Below are 18,663 nucleotides of genomic sequence, written 5' to 3'. Positions count from 1 at the left end.
CCGGTCAGGTCCAACCATTAACATGTAGCAATCAATGCAAACTATCTAATAGATGGTCAAGCCCGACTTTGGCCGGTATCCAACCGGACCACCCATTCCAATAGTTGCAACCGACTCATCATTATTGTATGACAATTCCAATGGCCGATACGCACCAGTGCGCGCACGCGCCTCCAATGTATATAGACGTATTGGACTCATTATCACACAACTAATGGGAGGCTATGACGTGGTCATCTCCATTAACCATATCATTTTATGGACCTAATAATTTAGAGGATTTTTATAATAAAAAGCTGACTCAATCCAAATCCTCCCACTGACTTCATAAGTCAGGTATCATAGGAAATAGATTCAAGTCAGTGCACCTAAATCAGTCCAACTGATTTTCTTACAGGCATGGGTCAATTAGAGTCAATCAGAGATCTGATCAAAAGAGATTCACCAAGATGGCCTGGTAAGTGAGATCAGCGGAAGGGTATGCCATTAACTTGACTGGACCGAAACCCAGCAAGTAGCTCCCAATTAAAAACCTACTGATTACAGTTGCCTTTGACACCAGCTGGTTTATCAATTTCAATTCGATCAATATCATAACTCAAGCTCAACCACGAAGCCTAAATCAACATCCATTTGGTCTAATCAAAGACATGGACTTGATCAACTACAACTATTGCAAAGATCAAGAGCAATCTTGACCCAATCTAAGAAACAACTTTAATTAGATTAGATCAACTACTCTACCAAGTTTGATTTCAACCATTGAGTCCAAATCATTTGGATTTGATTTAGCTAACCCATTACCCCATGAATTATGCAATGTCTTAGACATTCAAATCACATTTAAAGTCTAGGATCTATATCATTACTCAATTCATAATTAAGTATATTACATTATTCATGTCTTATCTTTGTTTTGCATGCTCCGTAACTTTAAATCGTTAAAACACTTTTAAGATTCAAGTTAATCATGCAAACAAACATGTTCATTCATCATATGAATAACATAATGAAATAATATAATTAGTTTACATCATATGTAAAAGATCACATCTTGCATAGATATTTGATATTACAAAGAACCTGGACGGGCTCTGATACCACTGATGGTGTGCGTGCAGAGGGCTAAGCATGAATTTCAGAAAATTTTTATGCGGAAAGAACGGGTTAAACATTTTAACCAAAAACATGCTTGATATTTTAGATATTTTAACTCTGGTACCAGTCGAAGACAGTCTTCAACTGCACATCACATGTGGCGCAGGCTCAGTCCCAATACATAGGGTGACACCCGCGCGTGCCTATCAAAGCACTCATCATATGAGCCCCCGGGTGGAGAGCCACGCTTCGTCACACGATCACGCGTGAGAGTTCCCGGGAATCGGATAGTCTCCACTAATCCTTTGCTTTGACACCATATATCACAAAGCCCTCAGATCCCGAGGATTGTGTAATTCAAATCAATATGCATAAATCACAATTTCTTGTGATTTGAAGATTGAGATCATATCTCAACCATAAAAGAGATCAGATCTCTTACCTTTAGAAGGGGGTTCCTTCAAGGATGCTTCGCAGCCGCACAAGCGTCCGGCCTCGATGACTCGTCCACGCGAAGCTCCGGAATGATCAGCTTCCCGGGGAGTGCTAGCTCGCAGGGAGGCAGAAGGTTGGCTGAAAGGGAGAAGGAAGAAGATGGACCTTCACAGCTCAAGAACTCCTTCTTGGGCTTTCACCTTCAGAACTACTCTCTCCTCTCACTCTCTTTCTCTGGTGCTCTCCATGTGTTTGGAAGAAGGAAGAGGGGTGGCCTATTTATAGGCCAAGAAGAAGGTGAGGTGTCCCTATGAGGTGTCCTGTGAGGTGTCCTGCCAGGACACATGTCACACATGCAAGGAAGAGAGATGTCCTGCTCAGCCACGTGTCACACATGCAAAGGGGTGAGGTGGCCTGGAGGGCGATGTCATGGATGACCTCATGAGGCATATGAGGTCATGGATGACATCAGGAGGAGTGTGAGGTGTCCAGGCCCGCCACATGTCACACATGCAAGCAAAAGAGGTGTCCTGCTTCACCACGTGTCACGCATGCAAGCAAAAGAGGTGTCCTGCTCCGCCACGTGTCACGCATGCAAAGGGGTGAGGTGGCCGGGATGTGGGTCCCACATACAGTATGTGGGTCCCACCTAAGCAGGACATGGGTCCCACATACAGTATGTGGGTCCCACCTAGGCAGGACGTGGGTCCCACATACAGTATGTGGGTCCCACATAGGGAAGGAAGTCCTAGTCATACTAGGATCATAATTGATTTTAATCCAATTTGACTCAAGCCAAATCTGATTTGGTTGGGGCAAATTAGACATTTTCACCAAACCAATTTTGGTGTCAATTACGGTTTTACCAACTTCAAATCATATTTGAATTTGGTCAAGCCCAATCTCTATTACTCAATCAAATTGAGTCTAATCAGTGATCTAATCACCAATTAACTTCTCCAAGCAACAATTGCTTAGGGCAATCAGTCAATCACATTGACTATTTTACCTCTAGACGATTCTCAATCGTCAATCAGCCATTTGATCAATCCAGAAACTTCTAAGCGTGTGACCTCACAGGTTCGAACCTAAGCCGGTAGTACAAGAACACTTCCTGCACTAATCGAAGTAACCATCTAGCAATGGGACCCGACGACCGGATAGGCCGAATAGATGCAAAGCAACATTCTAGAACCTATGGACTATGGTTACTGCATAATTCATCCTCTTGACCAGAAAATGCCCAGGATGGGTTTAGAGTCTGTCTACCCTGAAACGATCCATCCGGAAATATGTTTCAATTCAATAAGTCAAGTGATAGTGATTTGACTTTCCCTGGCCAGGGTACTACTTAATTGAAAACACAAGGCATTCACCCTTATTTCTAAGGGAGGTCAATCCCATCTTGATCTGCAACTGACTACCACAAGTACTTGACTGGACCCAGAAACCTTTCGTCGCTGGATTAGAAATTCAGGTAGTCCAGCACCAAAGTACAGTGAGTTGCTTGCAAGCCACCGGTTGCAATCTCAGGTCTAAAGGATACATATACCCATATCCACTCGGAACAACTCTTGACAAGAGAGAGTCCGTCAATTGGTCATGTTCAGTGAACGTACACTACCATTCACCTGTATACCATACTAGTATCTCTATACTCTTTGGTTTGGAAGATAACCAACAAATATGATACACAATGACCTACGCCCGATAATACTATCGTCCTATTAATAGTATATCATACGGTCATGAACATTTAAGGACCTGTGTGACAAAATCATATTTCATTACACAAAGCAGTCCTAAGGACTTCATCACATCGGAGTTTGTGAAGATGTTCTGGTGATGAATAAATACCATGTTATTTATAATTGATTCAAATACATTTACAATCAACAATTGATTGGATTTAGGACATAATTTCCAACAGTTGGGTGTGTAGAGCTGAACAATTCTTTCAAATTCATGAGATACCAAGTGCCGATCGTGTCTCTCTAGCATCTTTTCATCTTGAAGGTGAGGCACAACTTTGGTACCAATTGCTTAAACAAGAGATGGGGGTTATCACTTGGGAACAGTTCAAAGAGGGACTTCATTCTAGGTATGGTCCTAATCAGTTCTTTGATTTCTTTGGAGAGCTCACTAAATTAAGGCAAACTGGTACGATAGCAGAATATCAAACTAGCTTTGAGAAGTTGCTTGCTAAAGCTGGGCCTATGCCACAAAATAGACAGGTGAGCTGCTTTGTTAGTGGCCCATGTGATGCGATTCGCACTGATGTGTAGGCTAACAGACCCACCACCTTGTCTTCAGCCATTGGGTTGGCTCGTTTATATGAAGCAAGAGATCTCTCCCGCCGAAAGGCCACTTCACCTGTTCCGAAGGGTGGTTCTCTTTCTCGCAATATAGTTGCGGCACCTTCATCCTCAATTCCCATGAAGAAGATGACTACTGAAGAGTTAAATGAGCGAAGGAGAAAAGGGCTTTGTTTCAGATGCAATGAAAAGTTTGGCCCCGGGCATCGTTGCAAGAAGTTGTTCCTGATTCAAGCATGTTTGGAAGATAGTGATGAAGATGTAGAAATGGAAACTGATAGCTGTGATGAGCACCCAGTTGAAACACCAGAAATTTCCTTGCATGCCATTGCTGGAACACGGGCACATGAGACAATGCGAGTTAAAGGCAGCCTCAGACATAGGGCAGTTATTATGCTTGTGGATTCAGGAAGCACTCATAATTTTGTGAGTGAAAGGGTTGCAAAGGCAGTGGGTTTGCAGCCTAATTCCAGCGGCCAACTTGCAGTAATGGTAGCTTCTGGAGAAAGGATAGCTAGTCCAGGTAAATGTGCTCATGTCCCGATAAAATTACAAGGAGTTACAATATTCATTGATTTCTATTTATTACCACTTGAAGGCTATGATGTTGTTTTAGGGGCTCAGTGGTTGAGCACACTGGGACCCATTGTGTGGGATTTCTCTAAGTTGCAGATGAAATTTGATATGGGAGGGAAAGAAGTGGTCTTACATGGCTTGTCAATCCCAGAAAATAAGGTGGTCAACAACTTCCAATTGGAACGTGTAGCAAGAAAAAGAAAAGAAGGAGTCCTGTTGCAACTATATGCCATGAGGGGCCCACAGGCACAATGCTTTCAACTTCTACTTCCCACTAACGTGCAGCAACTCTTGGATAAATATAAGGAAGTACAATCAAAACCAAAGGGTCTTCCTCCCAGGAGAGCAAAAGATCATAGGATCCCTCTACAAGTTGGTCAAGGGCCTGTTTCAGTCAAACCATATCGATATCCTCATTATCAGAAAGCTGAGATAGAGAAGTTGGTAGCTGACATGCTTTCTACTGGACTTATTCGGCCAAGCAACAGTCCTTATTCTTCTCCAGTCATCCTAGTGAAAAAACAAGACGGTTCGTGGCGAATGTGTGTAGACTACAGAGCCTTGAATCGAATAACAATTAGAGATGAATATCCAATTCCGGTGATTGATGAGCTTTTAGATGAATTATATGGTGCACAGTACTTCTCCAAATTGGATCTACGTTCTGGTTATCATCAAATACGGGTACATCCAGATGATATAGAGAAAACTGCTTTCCGGACTCATCAAGGCCATTATGAATTTTTGGTGATGCCTTTTGGCCTCACCAATGCACCTTCCTCCTTTCAGGCTCTCATGAATGAGGTATTCAAAGATTATTTGAGAAATTTTATTTTAGTTTTCTTTGATGATATTTTAATTTATAGCAAATCATGTGCTGAACATTTGAGGCATTTAGAGATTGTATTTTCCATTTTAAAGTCTAATCAGTTGTATGTGAAGCTAGAAAAATGTCAGTTTGGCCAAAGGGAAGTGAAGTACCTAGGCCATGTAATTTCAAGTGCAGGGGTGGGTGTGGATCCATACAAAATTGAAGTAATGTTGACTTGGCCAAAACCCCAATCTCCTAAAGCTCTACGTGGGTTCCTTGGGTTAACTGGCTATTACCGTAAATTCATTCAAAATTATGGGAAGATTGCCGGTCCCCTGACGAAGATGTTGAAGAAGGATTCTTTCAAGTGGAGTCCACAAGCAGAGGAGGCATTTGAAAAACTCAAGGCAGCAATGGTCCGAGCACCGATTTTAGCTCTACCAGATTTTTCAAAAAAATTTATTGTAGAGTGCGACGCTTCTGGATCTGGAGTTGGTGCAATTTTGATGCAAGATCGGCCTATAGCTTTTTATAGCCACGCACTTCAAGGGAGGCATCTCTTTTTGTCAACCTATGAGAAGGAAATCTTGGCCCTTATTTTGGCAGTACAAAAGTGGAGACCATATTTACTGGGTAGACAATTTATTGTGCAGACTGATCACCAAAGTCTAAAGCATTTATGGGGGCAAAGGATTACAACAGGGGCTCAACAAAGGTGGCTCTACAAGTTAATGGGTTATGATTTTATTATTGAGTACAAGAGAGGAAAGGAAAATATTGCTGCTGATGCTTTATCAAGGAGAGAAGAAAAAGAAAGTAATTGTGGGGACTTGCATGCAATTTCTCAGCCATTACCCAATTGGATTGAGGCAATCAAAGAAGAAACCCAATCAAATCCTGCTCTCAAGAAGCTTGTGCAACTTGTTAAGGAAGGTGAAGCTATGGGAACTTGGAGGTTCCAAGATGGAATCTTATTTTTCAAAGAAAAATTTATCTTGCAGAGGACTCTTATCTTATTGCAGACATAGTTGGGCAATTCCATGGAAGTACACATGAGGGGTTCATTAAAACTCTTCATCGAATTCGGTCCAACTTCTATTGGAAAGGAATGAGGAAGAGCATCAGGGAGTTCATTAAAACTTGTGATGTGTGTCAGCAACGCAAGGTGGAGCATCTCGCACCAGCCGGCCTCCTACAGCCCCTTCCAGTACCAAACCAAGTATGGGAAGATATAGCTATGGATTTTATTGATGGTTTGCCTCTCTCTAATGGTAAATCTACCATATTGGTTGTTGTTGACAGATTATCAAAATATGCTCACTTCATCCCTATTGTTCATCCATACACTGCTGTTGGGATAGCTCGAATTTTCTTTGATCACATTTTCCGTTTACATGGAATGCCTTGTTCAATTGTGTGTGACAGGGATCCAGCTTTCACAAGTGCATTTTGGAAAGAGTTATTCCAACTAAATGGTCCATCTTTCAACTTCAGCTCTTCCTACCACCCCCAAACGGATGGCCAAAGTGAGGTGGTTAATCGCACATTGGAGATGTACTTGAGATGTTTTACGAGTTCTCAGCCTAAGAATTGGACCAAGTGGTTAACCTGGGCAGAGTTCTGTTATAATACAAGTTGGCACTCAACAATTGGCAGAACACCTTTTGAAGTGGTTTATGGACGACCCCCTCCCACTCTATTAAGTTATGTTCCAGGAACAGCCAAGGTTGCAGCTGTAGATAAAGAGTTGAAAGACAGAGATGTCGTCATCAAGGAACTTAGAGAGAAAATAAAAAAGGCACAGTCTAGAATGAAGCAAATCTATGACTCTAAACATAGAGAAAGAGAATTTTCAGTTGGAGATATGGTGTATTTGAAATTACAACCATATAGGCAGCTCTCTGTGTCCATGAGAAGGAACTTCAAGTTGTCTGCTAAGTATTATGGGCCATTTAAGATTTTACAAAGAATAGGAGCAGTGGCTTATAAACTGGATTTGCCAGCAGGTTCACGTATCCACCCAGTATTCCATGTCTCTCTTCTCAAGAAGAAAATTGGAGAAAAAGTTTCTATGCAATCTCAATTACCTTTGGTAAACATGGAGGAAGAAAAGATTATTCCAAAACCGCAAGCAGTTCTTGATCGACGAGTCTCAAACAAGAAGCATGAAGTTCTAATTCATTGGAAAGGTTTATCTCCTGCTGATGCAACCTGGGAAGATCGGGATTTCATCAAAAAACAATTTCCAAACATTACCCTTGAGGACAAGGGCGAAATTTAAGGAGGGAGGAGCTGTTACATTCAAGAATTCCTAGTCATTAGGACTCTAAATAATTTCTGTTATTTCCTGTTTAAATCTTTCTGATTTCTAGATATTCATGTTAACTATTTGCTGATTTGTAGTTGAGTTGAATTAGTCAACTAGCTGTTAAGATTATTCCTATTTTGTTGGGAACTTCAGTTGTATTGTGGCCTATTTAAAAGGGAAGAGAATAACAACAAACACGCTTATCTTTTGCTAGCACTTTGGTGTTTTCATTGGAGGTTCTGGTTCCCTCGAAGTAATCAGAGTATTTTATCTTGTTTTCATCGTTTGGGGTTTTCTTTACAATCCTTCAAAATAGGTAAAGGAAATCCCTCCTCAACCAGCCAGTACGTACCAAAACCCCTTGGTTTTCATCTCTCTTTAACTAAGCTACATGACAGACTCGATGGAAGGTCAGCAAACAGCTGCAAATTTGTACCCAGAAACTCCTAATGAATGGTCGATGGGTAATTGCCCTTCTAAAGGAAAGAGAGAGACAAAACACTTGAAAAGAGTATATTACCTGGAATATCCACTGCCTTTAGGGAGAATTTTATCATAACTAAAATAACTTGATATTAATATAACTAAGAAAATAAGTTATACAGTGAACATGTTTATATGATTAAAAAATAAACATGAACACGGATCTTCAGGCTGAGTAGAAAATAATTAATTAAAAATTGATAATTATGTGATTGTATGAGTAGAAATTGATAATAGTATGATTAAAAAATAATTTTAAAACAAATATGCGGTGAGCGTGGATCGAACACGCGACCTTCAGATCTTCAGTCTGACGCTCTCCCAACTGAGCTATCCCCGCTTGGTTGATCAAGTCACCAATGAATAAAAGATATTCTTTGCATTACAACATGAACAAACCAAACTAAACCGGCTTCCATCCAAAATCTAACTTTACGTTGAAGTATCAATTACATCTGAAAGACACCAAGGTCATTGTTCCTAATCTCTAACTATTTTCATCAATTAATTTAGGTTGTTCTTTATAAAATATAGTTTTCTTTTTCCTGCCGACAGACCTAGCATCTTAGCCTTAAAGTGTTGGTTTCAAGATGGTTTCATCAAAAGTACTAGAATCTGGCTTCACATGCTTGGTTGGTTTGCCCATCGATTTCGCACTGGGAAACAAATCTAAGTATGGCCAAAATTCATCACTGATCCCAAAGTTGACGCCAATCTGGCACTTCAGCAAAGTAATTTCTTGAATCAAATTTCAGCAAGTCAATTAGCACTATTTGTAGATTCCAGCTCTTCATTCTCCTTTGTCCACCATGAGTTCCTTTAACAGTCTTCCATCTCATACCACAAATGCGATCTAATGCTTCAGAAATCATATTGTAAAGAAAGGGTACGAACATTATCACTTCAACTAAGTCTCTCAAAGGAATGAGAATGACAACAGTTGGAATGGTATTTAGCAAGCCGATGCAAAATCTCTATCCGCTCTGTCCAATCCATCAGTAACTTGAAGAGTTTCAGTGAAAAATCCCCTGCGACATTGCCCAGATTATCCTTTTTGATGTAAGACATTGCCCAGATTCTCCGAACCAATTTGCATGGTACCCCTTACTTCATGTTCCTTGTTGTGAGCAAGTGCACTTATGCACTCTCAAGAGCCCATTCATAATTTATTACACCTTGCATTTACTTAAAGAAAAATTCCATGTTTCACCTAATTCAACAGTATTCTCAACCTCCTTGTCTCCTTCAAGATTAATGATTTTCAAGTGCAACTCATAGTAAACTAGTTCCATGCCAAATGCAATTTCAAAAAAAAAAATCCAGAGAAATTTACCAAATTTATAAAGTTAGATCAATCAAGTCGTTGGTTCTCAGATAAAATTATAGGAAAAACACTTGCATTTTCTCCTCCTTTTCCATCCAAAATGCTCTTGAACAGTTCCTCCATTTTATTTCTTCTCTAATTTCAAGTCTTCATACACCAAGTCTGTGCCTCACTACAGTCACTTTTGAAAGATTCAAGCAGCAAGGTATTTAAATTCCCCAGCAGTGCTTGGATCATGCATGGTTAGAACACTACTTATTTTTCAATGGGAACGCATCCAACATTGATAACAAAAGCCTTCTAAGAACCTTTCAGCTGCAAAACCTTTGATATGGTCAAGAATTTCCATCATTCACCAACCAAAGCACCTTAGTGCTTAAACCCAAACACATTTTAAAAGAAGGTGGGTACACAATCATAAATTTCTATCCTTTAACAAAGAAGGTCCAAGAACCAAGACTTGAGACAGCATTGTACTTAATTGGGCTCCTTTCATTTAATAAAATAAATTAGTCTTTTAGCATTGTGAGGATCTGTGTGGGTGTGTGCTTAATCCCACATCGGTCATGCACATAGTAGATCTTGGGTACTTATACAAGGCCAAGGAACCTAAGTAATACTTTTTGGCTAGTTTTTTTGGATGAGGATCTGAGTTGTGACAAATGGTATCAGAGCAGATCTAGCTCATAGCATATATAGACTAGGAGACACTGCAGCACGAGCTTATTGAAGCTGACCACGGGTCAATCATGGTGCTTGTGATTATATTTTAATGAATTTGAACCCTTAGCCCGACGAAGACGCTAGGGCTTAAACGGAGAGAGTATGTGAGGATCCATGCAAGTGTATATTTATTCCCACATCAGCTATGTACATGGTAGATCTTGGATAGTTACATAGGATCAAGAAACCTAAATAATACCTTCCGACTAGCTTCTTTGAATGAAATCCTAGGTTGCGACAAGCATACTTCAAAATATAGTACAACACGAACCTCAAGAAAAGAGGCGTGAACGAGGACATAAATGAAAACTCAGACATATCATAGACTCATCGAACAACATATAACACCAGACAAAAGCATGCCTAGGTTTTCTAACAAAGCGTCAGTGATAGCAGAAACTCTGGAACACGAAGAAAGGCAATAAAAATTGTACAACATACAAAAGGATGGAGATTTTACCAGTGAATTCAAGAGATAATAGGAGATGCTCGCATAGAAAAACATGGTTTGATTAATGTCTTGGAGATCAACCATCTTCAGTAAAAGTGACTTGCAGAGATAAAAAAAAACCTGCCAAGAATGAAAAGGCAGCATGTGAGTTGAAGCCTGAACATCCTTCTGTCTTAGCTGGGTGAATATCATCACAGGGAACCGAAGGCATGGTAGAAAGGGTGATGAGAGGCCAAAACCAATTCCACATCCCCCCAGATTCAATGAGCTAAAGTAGCACTCGTAAAAAAAAAACTTATCCTCTGTCAGGGTATGTGGCAACACTTCTTTTATGGCTAAAAGGAACTTTACAAATTGTTTTGATTCTTCAACTCTGAGGTAGTACATGAGTTAGGGGCTAGGATTTTTAAGTCTGCCATGCAGTCCATTCAAATTCAGTTTATCTCTTGCAATAAGGACAGAGCCTTAAATCAGTCTCAAAATTTCCTCATTTTTCTTTTTCTGGATAGATGTATAGGCCTAAATATGATGTAATTGGAAACTGCATCAGGTCAATGTTTTATCTTCTAGTTTGATTGGGATAAACCGGCACCTTTAGGTTATAATAGGTGTGATCTAAGTGATGATGCCTTTTGTTACTTCTGAAGAAGTTGTTGTCAGTGAAAGAAACTAGTTCTCATTCCCTGTTCAACAAATATAAACAAAATAATTAAGCCACTAATGCAATTTGCAGTATACAAGATTGATTTCTTTACCCTCTTATCTATTTTGCATTATAAAGCAAATAATTTAGTTCAAGTTTTCTCCATAGTAGGAAGGCTTTAAAAATAAATTAGAGAGGAAAAAACGCTTTGATGCATAGTTACTAGAATAGGAAATGAATGAAGGAAACTAGGAAGGCAAGAAAATAAAAGCAGATTCTTGGAAAGAGTAAAACCTTCTGACACAGGAAAAACCAACCTTGAAGAAGTATTCTTCAAAAAATTATAAAATAACATTTGTTTTTTTTTTTTTTTAATTTGCTTTCTCAGCTTCCTTACTATAATGTGACCATCTTTTTCGCTTATCCAATTAACAATCTCCAAGAGATGCCCCATTTAAAATTTAGATTCCATCAATATGTAAGATACTAAACATGTCATAATCCTTCAATTAGAAAACTCATCAAGAACTGCAGGAATCACATATTTTCTCGTATTTTTTCTACTCCAATGAAACAGGTTTCCAGTTCATTATTTTGCTTTCCCAGATGAGTTCTTTAAAAGCCCTAATAGAGTGTGAATTGAGATTCCTGCTAGGCTGCAACAATGCTTTTCTTTTCTTTTCTTTTCCCTTCTTTTTCAAAGGAAACTCCTGCTACTCTCTTCTGGTGATAATTCTCAATCCAATAATTGAAATTGAAATTGAAATCTTTTAAAGTTCAGGGGACAAGGTAGTCTAAAATAAAAGCTGAAAGAAAAAGAGTTCTCGAGAATCCTCACCTTGGATGTACCTAGAAAGATTTCGGAAGACATGCCATCATTCCTCCGTCCCCCACCCACCGCCCCTCCCTTTTCCTTTCCCTTTCCCTTTCTTTTACTCTCCCTGTGTGAACTACTCCTCCTATCTCTCTCACCCGCCTTCATGGCTACACCTGCGAGAGATCCTCCAGACCACCCGCCAGAATCCCGTGCTCCACCGCCGTCCCCGGTTGCCGCATCACCCACCGACGGATCGGAGTCACCGGAAAAGGACGAGCTCACCGGATTTTTGGCCGACTCCCTCCGCGTCCCCAGACTAAACTTGCCGGACCGGATCTTCCCCCGAGATCCAACGCCATGGAATCCTCCAGAAATAAATTTCCAGGCATTGGTATCGTCGCAAAATGACGGATCAGCCATGGAGCTTCTCAAGTCCACGTGGTCGGCGTTTGGGTGCTTCCAGCTCGTGAACCACGGCATCCCGCGGGATCTGACTGCCGCCGGCGAGGTCGCCGCAGCCGCGGCGTTCGGAATTCCGGCGGAAAAGAAGAAGGCGACGGCGAGGTCGCCGGAGAGGCGATGGGGATTTGAAGTAGAGGTGGAGGAGGGAGGCGAGGAGTTCTTTTGGTATCGGAGTGGGATGAGAGAAGCATTGGCGGGAATCTGGCCCCACGAGTACGAGGATTTCAGGTAAATCTAACATAAATTCTAATAATTTCCCCCCTTTCCCTCACCTCTTCATCACGATTGATGCATCTCGATCGTGATCTGACGGTTGTGAGGTGATGCTATGTTATAAAGTAATCAGATCACCACCAGGTAACGTTACCTTCTTTATTTCAAAATACCGAATTGCCTTTCCAGTGATAAACTTGAGGGGTTATGGGTGGAGATTGAGAAGATTGCAAGCAAAATGGGAGAGATTTTATTGGAGAATAATGGTGCTGGTGGTGCCTGGATGTGCAGTCAGCGGAGAAGGGAAAGGGGAGTCGAGGGCTCGATTCTTTGCCTCCATAAGCACCATCGGAATAATTTGGATGGTGGATTAAAGAACGAAGTATTACGAATGGCGATAAGGAGCTTGGATTGCTTGCACAGCTTCTGTCTGCATATTTGTGGAGAAGCTTCAGAGTTTCACATCTACTCGAAGAGAGGTTGGTTCCGGTTTTGTCCGGGCAAGGAGGCTATTATCATCACCATCGGTAACCAGATCAAGGTGATTGCTTTATAAGACTTATTATTCTGTTATTGCAGTAGATTAGACATTTTGTTTGACTTATCACATGAAAATTTTTTGCTAGCTCATCGAGTTCTCATGGGCATAATATTGTCACTTGGCCAAATTAGCATTAAGAGAGAGAATGATATTAAAGCATCGTCAAGTAGTGATGCAATCCATGCATCTCTATTACTCCAATCTTTATCGTGCAATTAAAAAAAGCAAAATGATGGTTATAGAGCAGATGTAGTGAAATTTTTTTTTTTGAGGTGTCTGTATTCCCCTAGCACTTCGGAACCAATACAAAATCCTATACAGTCGACCTGGATTTGAAGAACCATCATTGGTTGCTCACACATTGAAGCATTTTTGGATATCAAAGTGTGAAGTAATTGATGTAGTTTAGCTCACGCAGGGGGCCACAGGCCCACATTTCATGCTGTGTCAATTTTGAGTCTCATGAAAAGTTCTGCACTCATCTTACAAGGTCTCAACTTTTATGATATGTTCTCAAACACTAAGTTATTATTGATCACACGCATGAACCCTTTGTTGCCTACATTCCCATCATTTAATAGACTTTCTGATCTCCCCATGCTTGTTTCCTTCAGGCATCCACTGGTGGGCTCTACAAGCACATGATTGGAAAGCCTGTTTACAAGGATGGCGAACACCATGACTCCATCTCCATATCTTTCCTCTACTTTCATCCAACCATTAATGTGCGTGGGGAAAAAACCATCTCGCTCACTCAACAAGTCATGATAGCAGCATGCTTGGTTCTCCTGTATCCCATTATAATTTATCTATATGGCAGCATCTGATACTTGATTGCAATAATCGTGTTTCCCTTCAAGTTAGTATTGTTTGCCACATGTCAGAAAGGATTGGTTCTCCTGTCGCCTGCATTGAGGAGCATTGCTTTACCCAAACAGTGTTTGAGTAATTGCAGAGAGTAAGGGCATATGGACTGCATTTAGTTCTGGGCTGGAGATTGATGCATTGATTTCCATTTCTCATGATGTAGATAGCTGGATTTTGCACGATATTACATGCCGCTGTTATCTGATGGAAAGGAAGAAAGATCTGCAGTAAGCTGCAAAAGAGGGGGAAAAGAAACTGGATATTGATACATTGGCAGCTGACAACCTTGGAGAAACTTTGCTTCTTTATTTTGTTGTTGTTGTGGGGGAGATTTGCTTGATTTCCATTTTATCAGAAGTTTTGGTTTATCTGGATTCATTTGAATTGAATCGAATTAGACGACATCCATACCTTGTCCAAGTTGATACCAGATCCTAATGTAAACCTACATCAAACTCCGACTTTTTAATTATTTTTGTGAGTCAAGTCCTAGTCATATTTGAAAAAAAAAATTATATATATATTTTCTTTTTTATTTTAATTTTATAGGACATACTATATTAGTTTATTGATTTGGTTGCTATTTTATTAACATTTTCAATTTTCAGGATTGTTATATAATAATAATAACCATTATTAGTGTTCCAATAGAAAATTATGTATAATAGTTAAATGGCATCATCATTATCATCATCATAGTTAATGTTGTGAAGAAAAAATAATCATTAGATGACTCTAGTTGTGTTGATAATGGAACAGACTGTTCTCAAGACCAAGTTGTAGCAACCCAAAGCCTCATCCAAAATAGTTAGCCGAAAAATATTATTTAGGTTATTTGATCCTATATAAGTACTCGAGATCTATCCAGTAAATAATCAATGTGCATGAGACTAAATATACACCAACATGGTTTCTCACATACGCTAGATGTTGTTTGATTCGATGGAGGAATGGCATAAGACTACATCAACAAGTCCTGTTTTCCTTGTCTTATCTTCTACACGATAATTATTTTTAACAACCACAGTTGCATTCTATCATATAAACCAATAGACAATATTAAACAGCTAGGAAAGTGGGTTGCAGTGGTGATAGTCGTTTAATTAATGGTCCTGGCTAACAAGCTTTGAATTTTATATCCAGTCTTTACTAGGTCCACGCGATTATGTATCCTTTTGGGCTCTCCCATCGGTTGGAAAACTCTTAAACTCCAACTATCTGATCTTGACCCGAAGATCATGGATAACCGCGCAAGCGTCGTGATCCGAGTTCAGTGTATCTGCAAAAGGGTGCACAGCTATATTTTTGATGGTTAAACTTCCAACATTTGTCTTCCTCTCAAATTGGATTCCAGCTATTTCCCCAGTTTGTAGGTGTTGTAGCCACCAGATTGAAAACTTGAATCATCCCCTCTTACGGGATTGTGCTGAAAATCCTATAAAAATAGGGCCTATTGACCCATCTGGCCTACATTTTATGAGAGATTGTCCAAACTCAACCCAGAGAAATTGCCGGAAGAAAAAATAACAAAAAAGATCCCTGTAGGTTTTTTTTTTTTGTTTTTCTTCTCGCAGGCCTGAGTAGTGTTTGCTTGATACAGGGCTATATTTAAATGGATGACCCAATTCATGAATCCTACAAAATTTTCAGCTCGATTTAAAAGAAATATCCAAATAAGCCCAGGGCAGCATCGGACCGTGCCGGGCCCAGCCTGGCCCAAGCCCACCGGGCCACAGACTAAACGGGCCGTGCCTAGCCCGGCCTGTTACTAAAAGGGTCGTGTCTGGCACGGCCCGTTTAGCCTAAAGGCTAAGCCCGGCACGGCCCTAGGCCCGTGGGCTGGCGGGCCGTGCCGGGCCCTAGCATGAGACGGGCCGTGCCTGGCACGGCCCATCACGGGCCTGGAGACGGGCCGTGCCTGGCACGGCCCGTCTGGCCAAAAACAACTAGCCGTTACCCATAACGGCTATTTGTGGTTTTTACCCGAAATACCCCTCCCAACAGTCATAAAAAGGCTATTTTGAGGGGTATTTTGGGGGGGGGGGGAATTTGGAGTCCTATAAATACCCCTTTCCTTCCTCATTCTCACCACACCAAACCAACTTTTCTCTCCTTCTCTACTACTACTATTTCTCTCTTCTAGCAATATTTAGCAAGTGCTCTAGGCTTCTAGCAATTTAATTTTTAGTTTGCATTTAGCAAGTGTTTAAGTGCTACACAAGAAGAAGTTCTTGTTGAAAAGTTAGAAGTACAAGAGAAAGAGAAGGTCACTCCTTATTGAGAGCACAAGAAGAAGCTCACAAATCTCGGCTCTACCTCTGTTCCTCTACTCAATTCCTCATTGTGGTTAGTTTTTATTTTTTGCATTCGTCAATTTAGATATGTCATTTTTTGATGAAAGTCATTTTGGCATTCCTCTTGTTTCTGAGGGAGAAGAAACTAATCCCCAACCCCATGTTCCTAGTTCCTCTAGAACCAGTGAACCGAGTGAAGATCAAATCTCTTCTCGTAAGAGGGCTAGTGCTGTATGGAATGAATTTGATAGAATTATGGTTGATGGAGTCTGGAAAGCAAAATATTAAAAATGTGCCAAACTTTATAGTTGTAGTAGTAGTGGGGGAACAGGCCATTTAAAAAGACATCAAGAGAGTCATAGGATGCATAATTCTCGTCTTCAAAGTATCCTTAATATACAAGGGGGATCACTTTTAGGTAATTTTACATATAATCATGAAAATCAAAGAAAATTACTTGTAAAATGGATAGTTAAGGATGAATTACCTTTTAGTTTATGTGAATCTTTTAATTTTGAAGAATATATTCAATTAAACCTACAACCTGCTTACAAAAGAACTAGTAGGCATACATTTAGAAGAGTAGCTATGACTAACTTTTTAGCAATGAGAGAAAGTTTAATTGAAACACTCTCTACTTTAAATGTAAAAGTTTCATTAACTTCTGATATTTGGTCAACATCTGTAGGTAGTAATTGTTTTATTGCTATTACTGCTCATTATATTGATAATGATTGGCAATTAAATAAACGTATTCTTGCTTTTTGTGTTTTTGATTTTCCACATTCTGGGCAACAAATTTCAAATGCAATTTATCAAACTGCATGTTCATATAATATTAATGATAAAATTATGTCTATTACTTTTGATAATGCATCTAATAATAATTCTGCTGTTACATTATTAAAGGACTCATTGCATCCCATGTTAAATGAAAATTTATTGCATATTAGATGTGCATGTCATATCTTAAATCTTTCTGTCAAGCTGGCATGGGCATGATTCAAGATGTCATTTCAAAAATTAGAAATACAGTTTCTTTTATTCATGCTTCAAGATCAAGACTTCAAGAATTTAAGAAACTATGTATAAATCATGGTAAACGTTTTAAAAAATTTAAACTTGATGTAATTACTCGTTGGAACTCAACATTTAGCATGATACATGATGCATACCCATATAAAAACTTATTAAGTGCATATATTAATGATCGTGGATTTGGCTTTACATTGATTGAAATTGATTGGAATAAAGAAAAAATTTTGAAAGATTTTTTTCTTAGTTTTTATAATGCTACTAATATTCTTTCTGGTATTTATTATCCAACTTCATGTTCATTTTTACAACAAGCATATATGATTAGTCAAAAATTTGCAGAACATAGATATGATGATGTTTTAATGCCTATTATTGAACAAATGGAATCTAAATGGAATGAGTATTGAGACAAGATATGTCCTATGAATAACTTAGCTGCTGTATTTGATCCAAGAGTTAAATTGAATGGCGTACTAATTTTACTTGATGTATATTGTGAAAATATGATTCAAGATTCTGAACCTGCTAAAATTGAGGTAAAACAACTTCTTTATGATATTTATGTTATATATGATGAAAAAATTCGTGGATCTAGATTCTCCGTACAAAGCTCTATTTTTTTCTTCTAGTAGTTCTCGTTCGTCATCTATTTTTTCATTCATTGCAAAGAGAAAACACACACATGCTTCAAGTTCATCTTCTTTATCTTTAAGTAGTGAACTAGAATTTTATTTATGAAATGATCTTCAGTCTGCATATGATGAAAATCAAATAGAGAGTCTAGATATATTATCTTGGTGGAAGAGTGTTAAAAATCAATATCTTGTTATGTCTCCAATTGCACGCGATATTCTAGCTATGCCGATGTCCACAGTAGCATCAGAATCCGCTTTTAGTGCAGGTCGGCGTGTTCTTGACGAAAAGAGAAGTAGGATGACTGGCGAAACGGTTGAGATGCTTCTCTGTTTCAAAGATTGGTTGGATGCTGAGGCGAGACTTTAAGATAAAGGTGGACATGATACAACATCCTCTGATGATAATGATACAAATACTACAAAATAGTGAATACTAATGATTAGTAAGATTTTGATCATTTATTTTTATTTTTTAATTTTTTATAATTGTACATTTTTATTTTTTTAATTGTTAAAGTGAGTCATCTCTATTTTTTCTCCTTTCTTATTGTATTCTGGAGGTCAGACCAAGGTCCAAACCTCCCTTCATGTACCATTTTGATTTAAATTAATAAACTGGTAGGAGTCTA

At 39.3% G+C, this 18,663-nt stretch overlaps 1 protein-coding gene, 1 long non-coding RNA gene and 1 other non-coding gene across 5 annotated transcripts; 1 reads left to right on the top strand and 2 right to left on the bottom strand.

The window, feature by feature from the left end:
• Window positions 1-8,293: 8,293 nt before the first annotated feature.
• Window positions 8,294-8,366, bottom strand: TRNAF-GAA (transfer RNA phenylalanine (anticodon GAA)). Its single transcript has one exon. It is a non-coding gene; the product is annotated as a tRNA-Phe (tRNA).
• Window positions 8,367-12,089, bottom strand: LOC149768767 (uncharacterized). Its single transcript, XR_016396816.1, has 2 exons — window positions 12,006-12,089; window positions 8,367-10,644 (listed from the first exon to the last, which is right to left on the bottom strand). It is a non-coding gene; the product is annotated as an uncharacterized LOC149768767 (long non-coding RNA).
• On the top strand, window positions 11,564-14,608 carry LOC103697621 (C4-beta,C20-epoxidase-like). Of its 3 annotated transcripts, none has more exons than XM_039125388.3 (3): window positions 11,564-12,674; window positions 12,951-13,200; window positions 13,815-14,608. In XM_039125388.3, exons 1-3 carry the CDS (start codon window positions 12,037-12,039, stop codon window positions 14,025-14,027), a joined length of 1,101 nt encoding a protein of 366 aa, XP_038981316.2. In that variant the 5' UTR covers window positions 11,564-12,036; the 3' UTR covers window positions 14,028-14,608. The 3 variants fall into 3 exon arrangements, with proteins under 3 accessions (XP_038981316.2, XP_038981317.2, XP_008777750.3); XM_039125389.3 differs by having other exon boundaries at window positions 11,566-12,674; window positions 12,849-13,200; window positions 14,231-14,608; XM_008779528.4 differs by having other exon boundaries at window positions 11,569-12,674; window positions 12,849-13,200.
• The last annotated feature ends 4,055 nt before the right edge of the window (window positions 14,609-18,663 follow it).

This window comes from Phoenix dactylifera, chromosome 1, assembly GCF_051530095.1.
Source record: "Phoenix dactylifera cultivar Ajwa chromosome 1, Ajwa_hap1_PhDact_Kaust_v1.1, whole genome shotgun sequence".
Classification (NCBI taxonomy): Eukaryota; Viridiplantae; Streptophyta; class Magnoliopsida; order Arecales; family Arecaceae; genus Phoenix; species Phoenix dactylifera.
This window is presented reverse-complemented; position numbering and strand designations above follow the sequence as displayed.